The sequence below is a fragment of the Coregonus clupeaformis genome, chromosome 20 (genome assembly GCF_020615455.1).
Source record: "Coregonus clupeaformis isolate EN_2021a chromosome 20, ASM2061545v1, whole genome shotgun sequence".
NCBI classification, from domain to species: domain Eukaryota; kingdom Metazoa; phylum Chordata; class Actinopteri; order Salmoniformes; family Salmonidae; genus Coregonus; species Coregonus clupeaformis.
Window position 1 is genome coordinate 28,239,380 of NC_059211.1, and position 22,827 is coordinate 28,262,206.

A 22,827-nucleotide genomic window follows, 5' to 3' on the forward strand; every position below is an offset into this window, starting at 1 on the left:
CGATGATCATTATGGCCATACAGTTCTATTTTTGTTTAATCAGACCAGAGGACATTTCTCCAAAAAGTATGATCTTTGTCCCCATGTGCAGTTGCAAACCATAGTCTGGCTTTTTTATGGCGGTTTTGGAGCAGTGGCTTCTTCCTTGCTGAGCGGCCTTTCAGGTTATGTTGATATAGGACTCGTTTTACTGTGGATATAGATACTTTTGTACCTGTTTCCGCCAGCATCTTCACAAGGTCCTTTGCTGTTGTTCTGGGAATGATTTGCACTTTTCGCACCAAAGTACGTTCATCTCTAGGAGACAGAACGCATCTCCTTCCTGAGCGGTATGACGGCTGCGTGGTCCCATGGTGTTTATACAGTGGGGAAAAAAAGTATTTAGTCAGCCACCAATTGTGCAAGTTCTCCCACTTAAAAAGATGAGAGAGGCCTGTAATTTTCATCATAGGTACACGTCAACTATGACAGACAAATTGAGAAAAAAAAATCCAGAAAATCACATTGTAGGATTTTTTATTAAGTTATTTGCAAATTATGGTGGAAAATAAGTATTTGGTCACCTGCAAACAAGCAAGATTTCTGGCTCTCACAGACCTGTAACTTCTTCTTTAAGAGGCTCCTCTGTCCTCCACTCGTTACCTGTATTAATGGCACCTGTTTGAACTTGTTATCAGTATAAAAGACACCTGTCCACAACCTCAAACAGTCACACTCCAAACTCCACTATGGCCAAGACCAAAGAGCTGTCAAAGAACACCAGAAACAAAATTGTAGACCTGCACCAGGCTGGGAAGACTAAATCTGCAATAGGTAAGCAGCTTGGTTTGAAGAAATCAACTGTGGGAGCAATTATTAGGAAATGGAAGACATACAAGACCACTGATAATCTCCCTCGATCTGGGGCTCCACGCAAGATCTCATCCCGTGGGGTCAAAATTATCACAAGAACGGTGAGCAAAAATCCCAGAACCACACGGGAGGATCTAGTGAATGACCTGCAGAGAGCTGGGACCAAAGTAACAAAGCCTACCATCAGTAACACACTACGCCGCCAGGGACTCAAATCCTGCAGTGCCAGACGTGTCCCCCTGCTTAAGCCAGTACATGTCCAGGCCCGTCTGAAGTTTGCTAGAGTGCATTTGGATGATCCAGAAGAGGATTGGGAGAATGTCATATGGTCAGATGAAACCAAAATATAACTTTTTGGTAAAAACTCAACTCGTCGTGTTTGGAGGACAAAGAATGCTGAGTTGCATCCAAAGAACACCATACCTACTGTGAAGCATGGGGGTGGAAACATCATGCTTTGGGGATGTTTTTCTGCAAAGGGACCAGGACGACTGATCTGTGTAAAGGAAAGAATGAATGGGGCCATGTATCGTGAGATTTTGAGTGAAAACCTCCTTCCATCAGCAAGGGCATTGAAGATGAAACGTGGCTGGGTCTTTCAGCATGACAATGATCCCAAACACACCGCCCGGGCAACGAAGGAGTGGCTTCATAAGAAGCATTTCAAGGTCCTGGAGTGGCCTAGCCAGTCTCCAGATCTCAACCCCATAGAAAATCTTTGGAGGGAGTTGAAAGTCTGTGTTGCCCAGCGACAGCCCCATAACATCACTGCTCTAGAGGAGATCTGCATGGAGGAATGGGCCAAAATACCAGCAACAGTGTGTGAAAACCTTGTGAAGACTTACAGAAAACTTTTGACCTGGGTCATTGCCAACAAAGGGTATATATCAAAGTATTGAGAAACTTTTGTTATTGACCAAATACTTATTTTCCACCATAATTTGCAAATAAATTCATTAAAAATCCTACAATGTGATTTTCTGGCAAATTTTTCTCAATTTGTCTGTCATAGTTGACGTGTACCTATGATGAAAATTACAGGCCTCTCTCATCTTTTTAAGTGGGAGAACTTGCACAATTGGTGGCTGACTAAATACTTTTTTCCCCCACTGTAGGTGTTCCTTTTGTCCAGGTGGGAAAGGGCAGTATGGAGTGTGATTGAGATTTCGCCATCTGTGGATCTCTTGGGGTGGTATGAAAATTGTGAGCATTTTCTTGTTTGCTTATGGCCTTATACAGCTCGTTGAGTGCGGTCTTCGTGCCAGCATCAGTTTGTGGTGGTAAATAGACAGATACGAATAATATAGATGAGAATTCTCTTGGTAGATAGTGTGGTCTACAGCTTATCATAAGGTACTCTACCTCAGGTGAGCGATACCTCAAGACTTCTTTAATATTAGACATCGCGCACCAGCTGTTATTGACAAGTAGACACACACCCCCGCCCCTCGTCTTACCAGACGTAGCTTCTCTGTCCTGCCGATGCATGGAAAATTCAGCCAGCTCTATATTATCCGTGTCGTCATTCAGCCACGACTCGGTGAAACATAAGATATTACAGTTTTTAGTGTCCCATTGGTAGGATATTCTATATATATTTGTTTTCCAATGATTGCACGTTGGCCAATAGAACGGATGGTAGTGGAGGTTTACTCACTCGCCTACAAATTCTCAGAAGGCAGCCCGACCTCCACCCCCTTTTTCTCTGTCTTTTCTTCACGCAAATGATGGGGATTTGGGCCCGTTCCCGAGAAAGCAGTATATGTGTAATAACTAACAAAATAGCACAGTTGGTTAGGAGCCCGTAAAATGGCAGCCATCCTGTCCGGCTCCATTATAGTATAGTCATACCCAAGAAGACTTGATGCTGTAATCGCTGCCAAAGGTGCTTCAACACAGTACTGAGTAAATGGTCTGAATCCTTATGTAAATGTGATATTTCATTTATTTATTTATTTTTTAATTAGCACACATTTCTAAAAACCTGTTTTTGCTTTGTTATTACAGTGAGGGAAAAAAGTATTTGATCCCCTGCTGATTTTGTACGTTTGCCCACTGACAAAGAAATTATCAGTCTATAATTTTAATGGTAGGTTTATTTGAACAGTGAGAGACAGAATAACAACAAAAAAATCCAGAAAAACGCATGTCAAAAATGTTATACATTGATTTGCATTTTAATGAGGGAAATAAGTACCGTAATTTTCGGACTATAAGCCGCGCCTTTTTTCCCATTTTTCGACCCTGCGGCCTATATAACGGTGCGGCTAATTTATGGATTTTTACAGCTAACGGCCACTAGAAGACCTCCTAAATCTATGGATTTTACAGGTTACAGTCCACCAACTTTAACTCTATGGGCTCTATGACCGGTCCGCGCCCCCCACCTTTAAGCGGCGGGCTCCAGCAGGAAAAGCTGGAGGCCGGAAAAGAGTGAGACAGGTAGCGCGCAAAAGTAAAAGTGGAACCGAGAGTGGTACGAGAGACAGAACGAGAGACAGAACGAGAGCAAGACAGACAGACATTACGAGAGCGAGAAAGTTTGTCTCTTTCCCAACAAACCCCTCTGTGCACGAACCCTTACATATGATAATTAAACATTAAAAATTAAAAACACCTGCGGCTTATAGTCCAGTGCGGCTTATATATGTACACATCATTCAATATCATTCAATTTAGCTGCTGCGGCTTATACTCCGGTGCGCCTTATAGTGCGGAAAATACGGTATTTGACCCCTCTGCAAAACATGACTTAGTACTTGGTGGCAAAACCCTTGTTGGCAATCACAGAGGTCAGACGTTTCTTGTAGTTGGCCACCAGGTTTGCACACATCTCAGGAGGGATTTTGTTCCACTCCTCTTTGCAGATCTTGTCCAAGTCATTAAGGTTTCGAGGCTGACGTTTGGCAACTCGAACCTTCAGCTCCCTCCACAGATGTTCTATGGGATTAAGGTCTGGAGACTGGCTAGGCCACTCCAGGACCTTAATGTGCTTCTTCTTGAGCCACTCCTTTGTTGCCTTGGCCGTGTGTTTTGGGTCATTGTCATGCTGGAATACCCAACCACGACCCATTTTCAGTGCCCTGGCTGAGGGAAGGAGGTTCTCACCCAAGATTTGACGGTACATGGCCCCGTCCATCGTCCCTTTGATGCGGTGAAGTTGTCCTGTACCCTTAGCAGAAAAACACCCCCAAAGCATAATGTTTCCACCTCCATGTTTTACAGTGGGGATGGTGTTCTTGGGGTCATAGGCAGCATTCCTCCTCCTCCTCCAAACACGGCGAGTTGAGTTGATGCCAAAGAGCTCGATTTTGGTCTCATCTGACCACAACACTTTCACCCAGTTCTCCTCTGAATCATTCAGATGTTCATTGGCAAACTTCAGACGGCCCTGTATATGTGCTTTCTTGAGCAGGGGGACCTTGCGGGCGCTGCAGGATTTCAGTCCTTCACGGCGTAGTGTGTTACCAATTGTTTTCTTGGTGACTATGGTCCCAGCTGCCGTGAGATCATTGACAAGATCCTCCCGGATAGTTCTGGGCTGATTCCTCACCGTTCTCATGATCATTGCAACTCCACGAGGTGAGATCTTGCATGGAGCCCCAGGCCGAGGGAGACTGACAGTCTTTTGTGTTTCTTCCATTTGTGAATAATCTCACCAACTGTTGTCACCTTCTCACCAAACTGCTTGGCGATGGTTTTGTAGCCCATTCCAGCCTTGTGTAGGTCTACAATCTTGTCCCTGACATCCTTTGAGAGCTCTTTGGTCTTGGCCATGGTGGAGAGTTTGGAATCTGATTGATTGATTGCTTCTGTGGACAGGTGTCTTTTATACTGGTAACAAACTGAGATTAGGAGCACTCCCTTTAAGAGTGTGCTCCTAATCTCAGCTCGTTACCTGTATAAAAGACACCTGGGAGCCAGAATTCTTTCTGATTGAGAGGGGGTCAAATACTTATTTCCCTCATTAAAATGCAAATCAATTTATAAATTTTTTTACATGATTTTTTTGTTGTTATTCTGTCTCTCACTGTTCAAATAAACCTACCATTAAAATTATAGACTGATCATTTATTTGTCAGTGGGCAAATGTACAAAATCAGCAGGGGATCAAATACTTTTTTCCCTCACTGTATGGGGTATTGTGTGTAGATTGGCTAACGTAAGACAATGTGGAAAAAGTCAAGGGGTCTGAATACTTTCTGAAGGCACTGTATATCACCGAAGAAGACCTAGTAAAACCAATGCCAAACAAATGTTTAGTGACCATAGACATTGTCATCGATCCTTTCATTTCTATAATGCTAATGTATTTGATCTATTCCTATGAATGTTGTCTTGAGCTATGCATCTTAGCAGTTTTTAGAGAACATGTTGTGTGAATGCGACATACAGGATTACTCACCTAAAGGTTGAACTTTTATGAAGGTTTTCCTGTGAGCGTTTTTTGCAAACAGGTGTTTAAGATTGTTTTGTTTGTGTGAGAAAAAATGTGAATATACTAATAGTCTTGCAAAATAAAAGTTTTGACGGTTGTGTTAATTATTTTGAGAGCATCTAACCTTTTTTCACATGTTATACTAAACCAATTGAGAAAAACTGCAAGGCCATTCATTTGGGAGGACCAAGAGGGACTCAGGGGAAACCCCCTCTTAGACATGCTCAGTGGTACATGCCAGTTGGAGAACATCTTGTTTTGGAGCAGATCAAGTGAGGAAAAGGGGGGTGCTTGCTTCTGTGGTTGGATCTGTCATCAACTCAAAAACAAGAGAGTGATGTCCTTCAACATCAGGCTGCTTCTCTCTGTTCTATCATCTGAAATCAGCTGCCATTGAAAACAAGGCCTTTGGTGCCTCTTAGTGGCCAAAGTAGTCAAGTTGAAAGATGTTGTGAGTGTGCAGAACATATCAATCAAGAAATAATCTAATCTTCATCTTGTATTCATCAAAAGTATTTTTCTCTTTCTCCCCTCTCTCCCCTCCTCTCTCTCTCCCCCCTCCTCTCTCTCGCTCTTTCTCTCTCTCCACACCCTCTCTCTCCATCTCTCTCTGTAGGACAGTAAAGGTCCTCCAGATTGTGGTCTTAGTGAGTCCTCCTGTACGCTGGGTGTCGACCTACGGAGGGGACGCAGGCGTTTCTCCGGCAACCTGCAGCTGCCCCCGTTGTCGTGGCGACAGGCAGAGAGGTCGCGAACCCCCGATGATGACTGGGTGGTCCGACCCACCTTCCTCCCCTTCTGCCCTCCGCCCCGCATCAACATCACGCCTGTCGACCCCGAGTGGTGAGTGCACACACTCCACTTTCCTCCATTACATTCCAGACTGTACTCCTATGATGATAATGTAGATCCATTAGAAACCCAGAGAGACTGACTCTACCGTTTCATACAATGACTCCCATCGCCACCATTTCTTACACTGGAATTACCCACTGATATAGCTACAGTTGGCACTTTCTGGCCCAATTACCATATCTATCCACTGATATAACAAGTGGATGAATCCTTTAAGGGGGACTTAACTGTACTGTGCTGCTGCTGCCAGTGTCCAGCCCTTAGAGAAATACCATACGAATGGGCTATCTTCTGAGAGAAAGAGAGCTATTGAAGTGTGAGCTCCATAGAGACAAGGGTACACTCTTAGATAACAGGGTTCCAAAAGGGTTCTTTGGCTGTACCCATAGGAGAACCCTTTTTGGTTCCAGGTAGATCCCTTTTTCGTTTCAGGTAGAACCCTTTTGGGTTCCATGTAGAACCCTCTGTGGAAAGAGTTCTACATGGAACCCAAAAAGGTTCTACCTGGAACCAAAAAGGGTTCTCCTATGGGGACAGCGGAATAACTCTTTTAGGTTGTAGATATAACCTTTTTTTCTAAGTGTGTAGAGGAGGCTGGTGTATTCCCTATGGGATCCTGCTGATTACTTCAGATTGTAGTCTCTAGTAGAGGCTCTTTGGAAGTCAAATAGCTGCATAACCTGTGCTAATAGAATATGGTGTGTGTGTGTCTCTCTGTGTGTGTGTGTGTGTCTCTCTGTGTGTGTGTGTGTGTGTGTGTGTGTCTGTCTGTGTGTGTGTGTGCGTGTGTCTCTGTGTGTGTGTGTGTGTGTGTGTGTGTGTCTCTGTGTGTGTGTGTGTGTATGTGTCTGTGTGTGTGTGTGTGTGTGTGTGTGTCTCTGTGTGTGTCTGTGTGTGTGTGTGTGTGTGTGTGTGTCTCTGTGTGTCTCTGTGTGTCTCTGTGTGTGTGTGCAAGAAAGAGGGAGGATCAATACAGTCTACTTGTTCAATGGATGTGTTTTATTGTGTGGAGTTCCTCTGCATTGTGTCTGCATAGGCAGTGTGTTTGACCACCACTCTGGTGAGTAGACTGAAGGCAGTGTTAAATATAATAATAATAATAATACATGGGATTTAAAGCGCCTTATTTACACACATGGCTTAAGCAGGGTGTGTCTGCAGGCCTGCATGGTGCGTGTGTGTGGGTGTGGGTGTGTGTGACAGACTTGAGCCATTCCCTGGAGCAGGTGTGGTGTAGCTCTAACATTGGGCTCAGAGTCAGACTGAACCTCCTCTACAGCAGTTTGCCCGGTGTTTTAAGGTAAGTGTCCATGGTACAGTGGTTACTGCTGGAACACTGAGACAGGAGTTTCCTAAGGAGCACACTAAAAGTCAGGAACAATTTAGTACCCAGTCTACCATGAGAGTAGTTTAGTACCCAGTCTACCATGAGAGTAGTTTAGTACCCAGTCTACCATGAGAGTAGTTTAGTACCCAGTCTACCATGAGAGTAGTTTAGTACCCAGTCTACCATGAGAGTAGTTTAGTACCCAGGCTACCCAGAGAGTAGTTTAGTATCCAGGCTACCATGAGAGTAGTTTAGTACCCAGTCTACCCAGAGAGTAGTTTAGTACCCAGTCTACCCAGAGAGTAGTTTAGTACCCAGGCTACCATGAGAGTAGTTTAGTACCCAGTCTACCATGAGAGTAGTTTAGTACCCAGTCTACCATGAGAGTAGTTTAGTACCCAGTCTACCATGAGAGTAGTTTAGTACCCAGTCTACCCAGAGAGTAGTTTAGTACCCAGTCTACCATGAGAGTGTATGCTAGAGTCTCCTGTACCGTGCTGTTGTGTAAACTAGTCTCCTGTACTAAGGTGGTCTGGTCCTATCCACTCAGACAAGAGGACACTGAAAGTCAGCTGGTTTGGCTTGTTTCCAGGCAAATTACTAGGTTGTGGTATCAATGACCAGGTATTTAGTGATGAATGTACTTTAATCAGATCATTTGAATAAACGGTGAGGCTTTTCATTCGGAATAAACATTATTGAATGATTGGGTTACAAAGCATGCTTTCCCACCATCTACCAGAAGAGGGTGGTGTTAATGTGGATTAAATCAAATCAAATTGTATTTGTCACATGCGCCGAATACAACAGGTGTAGACGTTATGCTTACTTACAAGCCCTTAACCAACAATGCAGTTTTAAGAAAAATAAGAGTTAAGAAAAAATATTTACTAAATAAACTAAAGTAAAAAATAAAAGAGCAACAATAAAATAACAATAACGAGGCTATATACAGGGGGTACCGGTACCGAGTCAATTTGTGGGGGTACAGGTTAGTCGAGGTAATTGAGGTAATATGTACAGTACCAGTCAAAAGTTTGGACACACCTATTCATTCAAGGGTTATTCTTTATTTTTACTATTTTCTACATTGTAGAATAATAGTGAAGACATCAAAACTATGAAATAACACATATGGAATCATGTAGTAACCAAAAAAGTGTTAAACAAATCAAAATATATTTTATATTTGAGATTCTTCAAAGTAGCCACCCTTTGCCTTGATGACAACTTTGCACACTCTTGGCATTCTCTCAACCAGCTTCATGAAGAATGCTTTTCCAACAGTCTTGAAGGAGTTCCCACATATGCTGAGCACTTGTTGGCTGATTTTCCTTCACTCTGCGGTCCAACTTATCCCAAACCATCTCAAGTTGAAGTTGGGTGATTGTGGAGGCCAGGTCATCTGATGCAGGACTACATCACTCTCCTTCTTGGTAAAATAGCCCTTACACAGCCTGGAGGTGTGTTTTGGGTCATTGTCCTGTTGAAAAACAAATGATAGTCCAACTAAGCGCAAACCAGATGGGATGGCGTATCGCTGCAGAATGCTGTGGTAGCCATGCTGGTTAAGTGTGCCTTGAATTCTAAATAAATCACAGACTGTGTCACCAGCAAAGCATCCCCACACCATCACACCTCCTCCTCCATGCTTCATGATGGGAACCACACATACAGAAATCATACGCTCACCTACTCTGCGTCACACAAAGACACGCGGTTGGAACCAAAAATTCAAAATGTGGGCTCATCAAACCAAAGGACATATTTCCACCGGTCTAATGTCAATTTCTCGCATTTCTTGGCCCAAGCAAGTCTCTTCTTATTATTGAATTCTTTGCAGCAATTCGACCATGAAGGCCTGATTCACGCAGTCTCCTCTGAACAGTTAATGTTGAGAGTGAGATGTGTCTGTTACTTGAACTCTGTGAAGCATTTATTTGGGCTGCAATCTGAGGGGCAGTTAACTCTAATGAACTTATCCTCTGCAGCAGAGGTAACTCTGGGTCTTCCTTTCCTGTGGCGGTCCTCATGAGAGCCAGTTTCATCATAGCGCTTGATGGTTTTTGCGACTGCACTTGAAGAAACTTTCAAAGTTCTTGAAATTATCCGGATTGACTGACCTTCATGTCTTAAAGTAATGATGGACTGTCGTTTCTCTTTGCTTATTTCAGCTGTTCTTGCCATAATATGGACTTGGTCTTTTACCGAATAGGGCTATCTTCTGTATACCAACCCTACCTTGTAACAACACAACTGATTGGCTCAAATGCATTAAGTAGGAAAGAAATTCCACAAATTAACTGTTAACAAGGCACACCTGTTAATTGAAATGCATTCCAGGTGACTACCTCATGAAGCTGGTTGAGATTTTGGATGTCTTTACTATTATTCTACAATGTAGAAAATAGTAAAAAAAACTTTAAAAAAAACTTGAATGAGTAGGTGTATCCAAACTTTTGACTAGTACTGTACATGTACAGTGGGGAAAAAAAGTATTTAGTCAGCCACCAATTGTGCAAGTTCTCCCACTTAAAAAGATGAGAGAGGCCTGTAATTTTCATTATAGATACACGTCAACTATGACAGACAAATTGAGAAAAAGAAATCCAGAAAATCACATTGTAGGATTTTTATTGAATTTATTTGCAAATTATGGTGGAAAATAAGTATTTGGTCACCTACAAACAAGCAAGATTTCTGGCTCTCACAGACCTGTAACTTCTTCTTTAAGAGGCTCCTCTGTCTTCCACTCGTTACCTGTATTAATGGCACCTGTTTGAACTTGTTATCAGTATAAAAGACACCTGTCCACAACCTCAAACAGTCACACTCCAAACTCCACTATGGCCAAGACCAAAGAGCTGTCAAAGGACACCAGAAACAAAATTGTAGACCTGCACCAGGCTGGGAAGACTGAATCTGCAATAGGTAAGCAGCTTGGTTTGAAGAAATCAACTGTGGGAGCAATTATTAGGAAATGGAAGACATACAAGACCACTGATAATCTCCCTCGATCTGGGGCTCCACGCAAGATCTCACCCCGTGGGGTCAAAATGATCACAAGAACGGTGAGCAAAAATCCCAGAACCACACGGGGGGCCTAGTGAATGACCTGCAGAGAGCTGGGACCAAAGTAACAAAGCCTACCATCAGTAACACACTACGCCGCCAGGGACTCAAATCCTGCAGTGCCAGACGTGTCCCCCTGCTTAAGCCAGTACATGTCCAGGCCCGTCTGAAGTTTGCTAGAGTGCATTTGGATGATCCAGAAGAGGATTGGGAGAATGTCATATGGTCAGATGAAACCAAAATATTACTTTTTGGTAAAAACTCAACTCGTCGTGTTTGGAGGACAAAGAATGCTGAGTTGCATCCAAAGAACACCATACCTACTGTGAAGCATGGGGGTGGAAACATCATGCTTTGGGGCTGTTTTCTGCAAAGGGACCAGGATGACTGATCCGTGTAAAGGAAATAATTAATGGGGCCATGTATCGTGAGATTTTGAGTGAAAACCTCCTTCCATCAGCAAGGGCATTGAAGATGAAACGTGGCTGGGTCTTTCAGCATGACAATGATCCCAAACACACCGCCCGGGCAACAAAGGAGTGGCTTCGTAAGAAGCATTTCAAGGTCCTGGAGTGGCCTAGCCAGTCTCCAGATCTCAACCCCATAGAAAATCTTTGGAGGGAGTTGAAAGTCTGTGTTGCCCAGCGACAGCCCCAAAACATCACTGCTCTAGAGGAGATCTGCATGGAGGAATGGGCCAAAATACCAGCAAAAGTGTGTGAAAACCTTGTGAAGACTTACAGAAAACATTTGACCTGTGTCATTGCCAACAAAGGGTATATAACAAAGTATTGAGAAACGTATGTTATTGACCAAATACTTATTTTCCACCATAATTTGCAAATAAATTCATAAAAAATCCTACAATGTGATTTTCTGGATTTTTCTTCCTCATTTTATCTGTCATAGTTGACGTGTACCTATGATGAAAATTACAAGCCTCTCTCATCTTTTTAAGTGGGAGAACTTGCACAATTGGTGGCTGACTAAATACTTTTTTCCCCCACTGTAGGTAGGGGTAAAGTGACTATCCATAGATAATAGATAACAAACAGCGAGTAGCAGCAGCGTAAAAAAAGGGGGGGTGGTGTTAATGAAAATGGTCCGGGTAGCCATTTGATTAGCTGTTCAGCAGTCTTATGGCTTGGGGTTAGAAGCTGTTCAGAAGCGTTTTGAACCTGGACTTGGCGCTCCGGTACCGCTTGCTGTGAGGTATCAGAGAGAACAGTCTATGACTAGGGTGGCTGGAGTCTTTGGCAATTTTTAGGGTCTTCCTCTGACACCACCTGGTATAGAGGTCCTGGATGGCAGGAAGCTTGGCCCCAGTGATGTACTGGGCCGGACGCACTACCCTCTGTAGCTTCTTGCGGTCGGAGGCTGAGCAGTTGCCATACCAGGCGGTGATGCAACCAGTCAGGATGCTCTCGATGGTGCAGCTGTAGAACTTTTTGAGGATCTGGGGACCCATGCCAAATCTTTTCAGTCTCCCGAGGTGGAATAGGCGTTGTTGTGCCCTCTTCACGACTGTCTTGGTGTGTTTGGACCATGATAGTTTGTTGGTAAGGTGGACACCAAGGAACTTTCTCAACCTGCTCCACTACAGCCCCGTCGATGAGAATGGGGGCGTGCTCGGCCCTCCTTTTCCTGTAGTCCACGATCATCTCCTTTGTCTTGATCACGTTGATGGAGCGGTTGTTGTCCTGGCACCACACTTCCAGGTCTCTGACCTCCTCCCTATAGGTTGTCTCAACGCTGTCCGTGATCAGGCCTACCACTGTTGTGTCGTCAGCAAACGTAATGATGGTGTTGGAGTCGTGCCTGGCCATGCAGTCATGGGTGAACAGGGAGTACAGGAGGGGACCAGTTGCAGAGGGAGGTGTTTAGTCCCAGGGTCCTTAGCTTAGTGATGAGCTTCTGGGCACTATGATAATGAATTCTGAGCTATACTCAATGAACAGCATTCTCATGTAGGTGTTCCTTTTGTCCAGGTGGGAAAGGGCAGTGTTGAGTGCAATAGAGATTGTGTCATCTGTGGATCTGTTGGGGCGGTATGCAAATTGGAGTGGGTCTAGGGTTTCTGGGATGATGGTGTTGATGTGAGCTATGACTAGCTTTTCAAAGCACTTCATGGTGACAGACGTGAGTGCAATGGGTCGGTAGTCATTTAGGCAGGTTACCTTGGTGTTGTTGGGCACAGGGACTATGGTGCTCTGCTTGAGACATGTAGGTATTACAGACTCGGCCAGGGACAGGTTGAAAATGTCAGTGAAGACACTTGCCAGTTGGTCAGCGCATGCTCGGAGTACACGTCCTGGTAATCCCTCTGGACCTGCGGCCTTGTGAATGTTGACCTGTTTAAAGGTCTTACTCACATCGGCTACAGTGTGCGTGATCACACAGTCATCCTGAACAGCTGGTCTCATGCATGCTTCAGTGTTGCTTGCCTCGAAGCGCGCATAGAAGTCATTTAGCTCGTCTGGTAGGCTTTTGTCACTGGGCAGCTCACGGCTGGGCTTCCCTTTGTAGTCCCTAATAGTTTGCAAGCCCTGCTACATCCGACGAGCGTCGGAGCCGGTGTAGTAGGATTCAATTTTAGTCCTGTATTTACGCTTTGCCGGTTTGATGGGTCGTCTGAGTGCATAGCAGGATTTCTTATAAGCGTCCGGGTTAGAGTCCCGCTCCTTGAAAGCTGCAGCTCTACCCTTTAGCTCAGTGCGGATGTTGCCTGAAATACATGGCTTCTGGTTGGGGTATGTACGCACGGTCACTGTGGGGCCAACGTCATCGATGCACTTATTGATGAAGCCGGTGACTGATGTGGTATATTGCTCAATGCCATCGGATGTATTCCAGTCTGTGCTAGCAAAATAGTCCTGTAGCTTAGCATCTGCGTCATCTGACCACTTCCTTATTACAGCTGTACTGTTTATTGTCATGTCAGACTCCTTCCTCTCCTGAATGCAAATGATATGCTGTTATTTTCTATTGAACAAGGTCATACTAGTTAGCAAGAACCTTTCTGTGGAATATCCCTTCTTGCATACATAGATGCGTACACACACACACATACACATACACACACACACAGTTTGAATATGAGGGCTACTAACAATATTGACTTGCATATCTTGATCAAACCTAAACCGGTTAACCAGTATAGCTGGTGTGTTAGTCTGCGAGACTGAGACTTTGAGACAGGTAAACTGTGAGACTGTGAGACTTTGAGTCTGTGAGACTGTTAGACTGTGAGACTGTGACTGTGAGTCTGTGATATTGTTAGACTGTGAGTGGAGTAGGACTTGTACTTTGCTGAAGGTTGTTACAGTATGTTGATGTTCTGAACACATGCTGGGCCTAGATTCTGTTGACCTGGTTTAATTAAGAGATGCAGTGTTAGCCTCCACCCACAGACCCTGTGTGTGTGTGTGTGTGTGTGTGTGTGTGTGTGTGTGTGTCTGTGTTTGCTCTACTGAGATGCTTTGTGTGCATGTCGTGTGTGTAAGTGTGTGTGAGCGAATACGGGGGTGTTGGGTTGTAGTGTGACGTCATTCTTTACATGAATATTCTTCCCCTTCCCTTCCCACCCTCTCATGGTCTTGTTACAACACCTTCTGATGATTTATTTTCAGGAGAGAGAAGAGAGGCTGCGAGGGGAGGGGAGGATAGGAGAGAGGCTGGGAGGGGAGGGGAGGGGAGGAGAGTAGAGGAGTGAGGCTGGGAGGGGAGGGGAAGAGGAGAGAAGCTGGGAGGGGGGAGGAGAGAGGATGGGAGGGGAGGAGAGGAGAGAGGCTGGGAGGGAGGGAGAGGAGAGAGGCTGGGAGGAGGGGAGGAGAGAGGCTGCGAGGGGAGGGGAGGAGGAGAGAGAATGCGAGGGGAGGGAGGGGAGGGAGGAGGAGAGAGGCTGGGAGGGGAGGAGAGGAGAGAGGCTGCGAGGTGGAGGGGCAGGGGGAGAGAGGCTGGGAGGGGAGAGGCTGGGAGGGGAGGGGAGGAGAGAGCATGGGGGGGGAGAGGCTGGGAGGAGAGGCTGGGAGGAGGGGAGGGAGGAGAGAGCATGGGAGGGGAGAGAGCATGGGAGGGAGAGGCTGGGAGGGGAGGGGAGGAGAGAGCATGGGAGGGGAGGGGCAGGGGGAGAGAGGCTGGGAGGGGAGAGGCTGGGAGGGGAGGAGGGAGGGGAGGAGGCTCGGAGGGGAGAGGCTGGGAGAGGCTGGGAGGAGAGAGCCTGGGAGGGGAGGGGCAGGGGGAGAGAGGCTGCGAGGGGAGGGGCAGGGGGAGAGAGGCTGCGAGGGGAGGAGAGAGGCTGGGAGGAGAAGGGAGGAGAGAGGCTGGAAGGGGAGGGGCAGGGGGAGAGAGTCTGAGAGGCAGTTATTTTGGGAAACAATTATTTTTCTTGCTGACGTGACACGATTGTGTCGGAGCACAGGGTCCATCTAGCATAGATTTTTGGACTGTTAGAGGGTGTGTGTGTTAGGGTGTGTGTATTACAGGGTGTGTGTGCTACAGGGTGTGTGTGCTCGATGGAGAGAAATAAAGGATGTGTGTGTTAGTGTAGGCGTGTACTCCCAGTTAGTGGATCACTCTGTTGTTTTTGTGCGTCACTAACGAGGACTGCGCTCTTGAAGTTTTAAGTGTGTGTGTGTGTGTGTGTGTGTGTGTGTGTGTGTGTGTGTGTGCAAGCGTGCATGCGTGTTAGAGCTGGGACGAAGTGTGTGTGTGTGCAAGCGTGCATGCGTGTTAGAGCTGGGACGAAGTGTGTGTGTGTGTGTGTGTGCAAGCGTGCATGCGTGTTAGAGCTGGGACGAAGTGTGTGTGTGTGTTTCCCAGCCAACTCCAATACAATCTCTCTGGGAAGGAATTCTCTTTGTGTTTTGTCTCCTTGTAATAGCTGACTCTTAGCAGACACCCTCTGATGCCATCCATTTGGCTTTGGCACCACTGACACCAATGAGATGAAATGTGTCTCTACTGGATGTACTTTGTTTGTGCTGTAGCGGTACAATGTCACATACCACTGCCCATTGCAATCCGCTTTGGTCTGGGTGGCTGTCTGTAATTCATGGCTAAGAAAATTGGACTTCGCCCCCTTTTGAGTGTGTGTGTGTGTGTGTGTGTGTGTGCCTGTGCCTGTGTGTGTGTGTGTGTGTGTGTGTGTGTGCCTGTGTGTGTGTGTCTGTTTGGTCATCTAGCAACATCATCTTAGGTTGTTTCAAAGGTTGTTTCTCCACTTGATTTCCTGTGTGTGTGTGTGTGTGTGTGAGACTGTGAGTGTTCAATAGAGTGGTTGACATACTCCTCCACCTGACCTCTGACCTGGAAGTGCTTAGAGAGGATGGTGGGGAGGAGAGGTAGGGGAGAGGATGGTGGAGAGGAGAGGAGAGGGAGGGGAGAGGGTGGTGGAGAGGAGAGAGAGGGGAGAGGGTGGTGGAGAGGAGAGAGAAGGCAGATGATGGTGGAGAGGAGAGGAGATGGAGAGGAGAGGTAGGGGAGAGGATGATGGAGAGGAGGGAGGGGAGATGATGGTGGAGAGGAGAGGAGAGGGAGGGGAGAGGAGAGGGTGGTGGGAGGAGAGAGAGGGGAGAGGGTGGTGGAGAGGAGAGGAGAGGAGAGAGGAGAGGAGAGGAGAGGAGAGGAGAGGAGAGGAGAGAGAGAGAGGGTGGTGGGGAGGGAGGGGAGAGGAGAGGAGAGGAGAGGAGAGGAGAGGAGAGGAGAGGAGAGGGAGAGGAGGGAGAGGAGAGGAGAGAGAGAGGGGAGAGGGTGGTGGAGAGGATGGTGGAGAGGAGAGGTGGAGGGGAGATGATGGTGGAGAGGAGAGGAGAGGAGGAGAGGAGAGGGAGAGGAGAGGAGAGAGGAGAGGAGAGAGAGGGTGGTGGGGAGGGAGGGGAGAGGGTGGTGAAGAGGAGAGGAGAGAGAGGGGAGAGGAGAGGGTGGTGGAGAGGAGAGAGAGGGGAGAGGGTGGTGGGGAGGAGAGAGGGGGAGAGGAGAGGATGGTGGAGAGGAGAGAGAGGGGAGAGGAGAGGAGAGGAGAGGATGGTGGAGAGGAGAGGGAGAGCAGAGGATGGTGGAGAGGAGAGGGAGAGGAGAGGATGGTGGAGAGGAGAGGGAGAGGGAGAGGAGAGGAGAGGAGAGGGAGAGGGAGAGGAGAGGATGGTGGAGAGGAGAGAGAGGGGAGAGGAAAGGAGAGGAGAGGATGGTGGAGAGGAGAGGGAGAGGAGAGGAGAGGAGAGGGAGAGGAGAGGATGGTGGAGAGGAGAGAGAGGGGAGAGGAGAGGAGAGGAGAGGATGGTGGAGAGGAGAGGGAGAGGGAGAGGAGAGGATGGTGGAGAGGAGAGGGAGAGGGAGAGGAGAGGATGGTGGAGATGAGGGAGGAGAAGGGAGGGGAGCGGAGGGTAAAGATGATGGTGGTGGTAATGACGATGACGCTCTAATCAAGATGACATCATCACAAACGACAAGGTGACTTTTTACATTCAGACAACATTGGCTCAGTGGCTCTTCCCAATGTAAGCGTGTCACAAGGCAGGTCACAAAATGTGATGTGAAGAGCCAATTCTTGACTTGAATTCTGTCGATATTGTTTGAGCACAGGAAGTCGCCCCATTGTGTATGATGACGTGATCTTTCTGAGTGTACCTTTAACAGTGCCAGTATTGTAATTGCATCACACAGTACTTACAGAGTTGTTACTGTACCTTATTGTAGATCTGGTTGGTTCAATGTTACTGTACCTTGTTGTAGATCTGGTTGGTTCAATGTTACTGTACCTTGTTGTAGATCTGGTTGGTTCAATGTTACTGTACCTTGTTGTAGATCTGGTTGGTTCAATGTCAAGGTTGCTCATCTATCTCACTTACAGCAGCCATTTTATCTAGTGACAGGTTATTTTATAGCGTGTGTTACTATGTGTGTGCCTGGGAGTCTAATAAAGATGGTTTATTAAGCTAGTTGAACATCTGTCAGGTGCAGTTTAATGCTTTAAAGCTGAGTTGTTATTTTAATGGAATTACTGTCTGCTGTCCTAGGCAGGCACCCAGGGAAAAATCTCTGAGCTCCCAGAAAACGTCAGAGAGAGAGGGTTTATTCTGATCCCGGGCTCTGCTCTCCTTTTCTTTCTTTCTTTCTTTCTTTCTTTCTTTCTTTCTTTCTTTCTTTCTTTCTTTCTTTCTTTCTTTCTTTCTTTCTTTCTTTCTTTCTTTCTTTCTTTCTTTCTTTCTTTCTTTCTTTCTTTCTTTCTTTCTTTCTTTCTTTCTTTCTCTCTCTCTCTCTCTCTCTCTCTCTCTCTCTCTCTCTCTCTCTCTCTCTCTCTCTCTCTCTCTCTCTCTCTCTCTCTCTCTCTCTCTCTCTCTCTCCCTCCCTCCCTGCCTTTCTTCCTTCATCCCTCCCTCCCTCTCAGGATGTGACTCTCACTCATTCCAAATATAAATCTATAAATGTGCTGAAAAGTGTGCAGAGAAAATTGGAAAAGCCCCAGGATTTGCTCTCTCTCCATCAATTGTCTCTCAATCTCTCCCACTTCTCCCTCCCTCCCTCCCTCCCTCCTTCCCTCCCTCTCTCCCTCCCTCCCTCCCTCCCTCCCTCCAGCCATCTCTCTCTCTCTGTCTCTCGCTCCCTTTTTGAATGGACTGCCAGCTAGGTGTCTCTACAGCGAGAGCTGTATTTGTACCAGGGGAGCAGGGTGTCTTCCTTCACTGTGTTCACTCATCTGTGTGGGAGAGAGAGAGACTTTATGTAAGACCCTGAGTTACACAAGACCTCATGTCATATCCCCCAGTCTCATTAAAGCCTCCCTATCTCAACCCTCTGCCTCGCTAGCCCCCAGCCTCACTAAAGCCTCCATATCTCTACCCCCTGGCTTGCTAGCCCCCAGCCTCACTAAAGCCTCCATATCTCTACCCCCTGGCTTGCTAGCCCCCAGCCTCACTAAAGCCTCCATATCTCTACCCTCTGCCTCGCTAGTCCCCAGCCTCACTAAAGCCTCCATATCTCTACCCCCTGGCTTGCTAGCCCCCAGCCTCACTAAAGCCTCCATATCTCTACCCCCTGGCTTGCTAGTCCCCAGCCTCACTAAAGCCTCCATATCTCTACCTCCTGCCTCACTCCTCCCAACCTCTCATTTAAAGCCTACCCAGCCTCCTTCCCCCTACCTCCCTACTCTCCAGACCTCTCACTGAGCCTCCCCTCATTCAGCCCCATACGTCCCTCCTCAGCCCCCTGCCTCCCTCCTCAGCCCCCTGCCTCCCTCCTCAGCCCCTGCCTCCCTCCTCCCTCCTCAGCCCCTTCCTCCCTGCCTCCTTCTTCAGCCCCTTGCCTCCTCACCCTTTACCCCCATCCCCTCACTTAGCCTCCCATTGCCTTTCCCCCTCATCCCCCAATCTCGCTAGCCCCCAGCCTATCACTAAAGCTTCCCCTGCCTGCTTCCCCCTACTGTCAAATATTAATGTTCTCAGATTTTGAATTCAGAAATGTTAGATGTTTACCACTGAAGATAAAGCCACCCAACCCATCCCTCTCTTGGACTGGGACTGTGTGGTGGAACCACCATAGAGATACAACAACTGTATCTAGTTTTCTAATTCCTAATTCTATGGTTCCACACATAGAGATCCTATTAAATCACTAGTATTCTAATTCCTCATTCTATGGTTCCACTCCATGAAGTAAACAGCAGGGCAACGTGGGATAGCTGTGTGTGAAACGATGGAGGGACAACAAAATGCGTCCCTTCTAGCACTACATTGTCAAGGGCTGATGTAAGTGTGGTGTGGAAGTCAGGCGCAGGACACCGAAGCTTAGTCCAACAAAGTTTACTAGTTAACCACTAGGCAAAATACAATAAACGGCCTCAAAAACACACAGAGGCGAGCGATTACGCAAACTGTGCGTAAACTCCAAAACAACAAACAGAGCAAACACGCAGCACTAACTGACAGGCGAAAAACAACACACAACCTAACCAATACAAAACAGGCAACTTATAGAACACATAATCAGACACAAACGGACACAGGTGCAATAGACAGACAAAAGCAATCAAACAAAGAAACATTCAACGGTGGTAGCTAGTACTCCGGGGACGACGAACGCCGAAGCCTGCCCGAACAAGGAGGAGGAGCAGCCTCGGCAGAATCCGTGACAGTACCCCCCCCCCCTCTCGGGGACGGCCAGGAGGACGCGGACCCGGGCGCGTGGGATGCCCACGGTGGAACTCAGTCAGGAGGGATGGATCTAGGATGTCCCTCCTAGGCACCCAGCACCGTTCCTCCGGACCGTACCCCTCCCACTCCACGAGATACTGGAGACCACTCATCCGGCGCCTCGAGTCCAAGATGGTCCGGACCCTGTACGCCGGGGCCCCCTCGATGTCCAATGGGGGCGGAGGGGTCTCTCCTATCTCATCTTCTTGGAGTGGGCCAGCTACAACCGGCCTGAGAAGAGACACATGGAACGAGGGGTTAATATTCTTGTAATCAATAGGCAGTTGTAACCTGTAACACACCTCGTTCAATCTTCTCAGGACTTTAAAGGGCCCCACAAACCGCCCGACCCAGCTTCCGGCAGGGGCAGGCGGAGGGGCAGGTTTCGAGTCGAGAGCCAGACTTCGATCTCCCGGTGCGTATACCGGTCCCTCACTGCGGTGGCGATCGGCGCTCGCCTTCTGTCGACGGATGGCCCGCTGCAGATGGACATGTGCAGCGTCCCACGTCTCCTCCGAGCGCCGAATCCACTCATCCACCGCAGGGGCCTCGATCTGGCTCTCGTGCCATGGTGCCAGGACCGGCTGATACCCTAAAACACACTGGAAAGGTGTTAAATTGGTGGAGGAGTGGCGGAGAGAGTTCTGGGCCATCTCTGCCCAGGGGATATACCTAGACCACTCCTCCGGCCGGCCCTGACAATAGGACCTCAGAAACCTACCCACATCCTGGTTGACTCGTTCAACCTGCCCCTTGCTCTCTGGGTGGTACCCCGAGGTAAGGCTCACCGAGACCCCCAAGCGTTCCATGAACACCCCCCAGACTCTGGAGGTGAACTGGGGACCTCGGTCAGACACAAAATCCTCGGGGACCCCATAGTGCCGGAACACGTGGGTAAATAGGGCCTCAGCGGTCTGTAGGGCAGTAGGGAGACCCGGCATTGGGAGGAGACGACAGGCCTTGGAAAACCGATCCACAACGACCAAAATGGTGGTATTCCCCTGGGAGGGGGAAGGTCGGTCACAAAATCCACCGAGAGGTGGGACCATGGTCGTTGTGGAACGGGCAGGGGATGTAACTTTCCCCTGGGCAAATGTCTAGGCGCCTTACACTGGGCGCACACCGAGCAGGAGGAGACATAAACCCTCACATCCCTAGCTAACGTTGGCCACCAGTATTTCACGCTAAGGCAGTGCACTGTCCGGCCAATACCTGGATGTCCAGAGGAGGGTGATGTATGAGCCCAATAAATAAGGCGGTCACGAACCTCGAGCGGAACGTACGTCCGCCCCACAGGACACTCGGGGGGAGTAGGGTCGGTACGCAGTGCCCGCTCGATCTCCGCATCGACCTCCCACATCACCGGAGCCACCAGACAAGACTCCGGCAGTATGGGAGTAGGCTCAATGGACCTCTCCTCTGTGTCATACCGCCGGTACAGGGCGTCTGCCTTACCGTTCTGGGACCCTGGGATGTATGTGATCTTAAAAACAAACCGGGTCAGGAACATGTTCCACCTAGCCTGACGAGGGTTCAATCTCCTAGCTGCCCGGATGTACTCCAGGTTACGGTGGTCAGTCAGAATGAGGAAAGGGTGTTGAGCCCCCTCAAGCCAATGCCTCCACACCTTTAGGGCCTGGACTACAGCCAACAGCTCCCTGTCCCCTACGTCATAATTACGCTCCGCCGAGCTGAGCTTCTTAGAGTAGAACACACAGGGGCGGAGCTTGGGTGGCGTGCCGGACCGTTGCGACAGGATTGCCCCAATACCAGCCTCGGACGCGTCTACCTCAACTTGAAATGGTAAAGCGGGGTCCGGATGCGCCAGCACCGAAGCCGAAGTGAACAGGTTCTTCAGTCTAACAAATGCCCTGTCCGCTTCAGCTGACCACTGCAGACGCACCGGACCCCCTTTAGCAGGGACGTAATGGGAGCTGCCACCTGTCCAAAGCCCCCGGATAAACCTCCGGTAGTAATTAGCAAAGCCCAAAAACTGCTGCACCTCTTTTACAGTGGTTGGAGTTTGCCAATTACGCCACGGCCGACACACGGTCAACCTCTATCTTCACACCAGACGCGGACAATCGATAACCCAAAAAGGAGATGGACTCCTGGAAAAACAGGCATTTCTCTGCCTTAACATACAAGTCATGCTCCAACAGCCTCCTCAATACTCGGCACACCAGGGCTACATGCTCGGCTCGGGTAGAAGAGTACACTAGGATGTCGTCAATGTATACTACCACACCCTGCCCATGCATGTCCCGGAAAATCTCGTCAACAAAGGATTGGAAGACTGAAGGAGCATTCATTAACCCGTATGGCATGACGAGATACTCGTAATGACCCGAGGTGGTGCTAAATGCTGTTTTCCATTCATCCCCCTCCCTAATGCGCACCAGATTATACGCGCTCCTGAGATCCAACTTTGTGAAGAACCGCGCTCCGCGTAATGACTCCGTCATAGTCGCAATCAGAGGAAGAGGGTAACTGTACTTAACCGTGATCTGATTGAGACTACGGTAATCAATACATGGGCGCAAACCCCCGTCCTTCTTCTTCACAAAGAAGAAACTCGAGGAAACCGGGGAAGTGGAGGACCGGATGTATCCCTGTACCAAGGACTCGGCTATGTAAGTCTCCATAGCCGCTGTCTCTTCTTGAGACAGGGGATACACACGGCTCGCGGAAGTGCCGCTCCTGTTTGGAGATCTATCGCACAATCCCCCTGTCTATGAGGTGGTAGCCGTGTTGCCCTAGTTTTGCTGAACACAAGTGCTAAATCCTCATATTCAGGGGGAATGCGATTGCGGGCACTTGGTTCGGACTCTCCACCGAGGTCGCCCCTAAGGAAACACCTAGACATTTCCCTACACACTGGGCAGACCACTCCATAAGAGCCCTCTGTTGCCACGCAATGGTAGGATCATGGGCGCTTAACCAGGGAAGCCCCAGCACCACGGGATACGCAGGAGAGTCGATCAGATAAAACTGAATGATCTCCTCATGACCCCCCTGCGTCGTCATCTTAAGTGGTGCTGTGACTTCTCTGATCAACCCCGACCCCAGCGGCCGGCTGTCTAGGGCATGAACAG

The 22,827-nt window shown here is 48.1% G+C and overlaps 1 protein-coding gene across 2 annotated transcripts in view; it reads left to right on the forward strand.

Annotated features, from left to right (window-relative positions):
- Positions 1 to 22,827, forward strand: part of pde4ba (phosphodiesterase 4B, cAMP-specific a) — a 379,418-nt gene that overhangs the window by 124,951 nt on the left and 231,640 nt on the right. For both annotated transcript variants that reach the window (XM_041840090.1, XM_041840091.2), the window contains exon 3: positions 5,907 to 6,133. In XM_041840090.1, the coding sequence (XP_041696024.1) occupies positions 5,907 to 6,133 (227 nt within the window). The remainder of the gene's footprint in view (positions 1 to 5,906; positions 6,134 to 22,827) is intronic.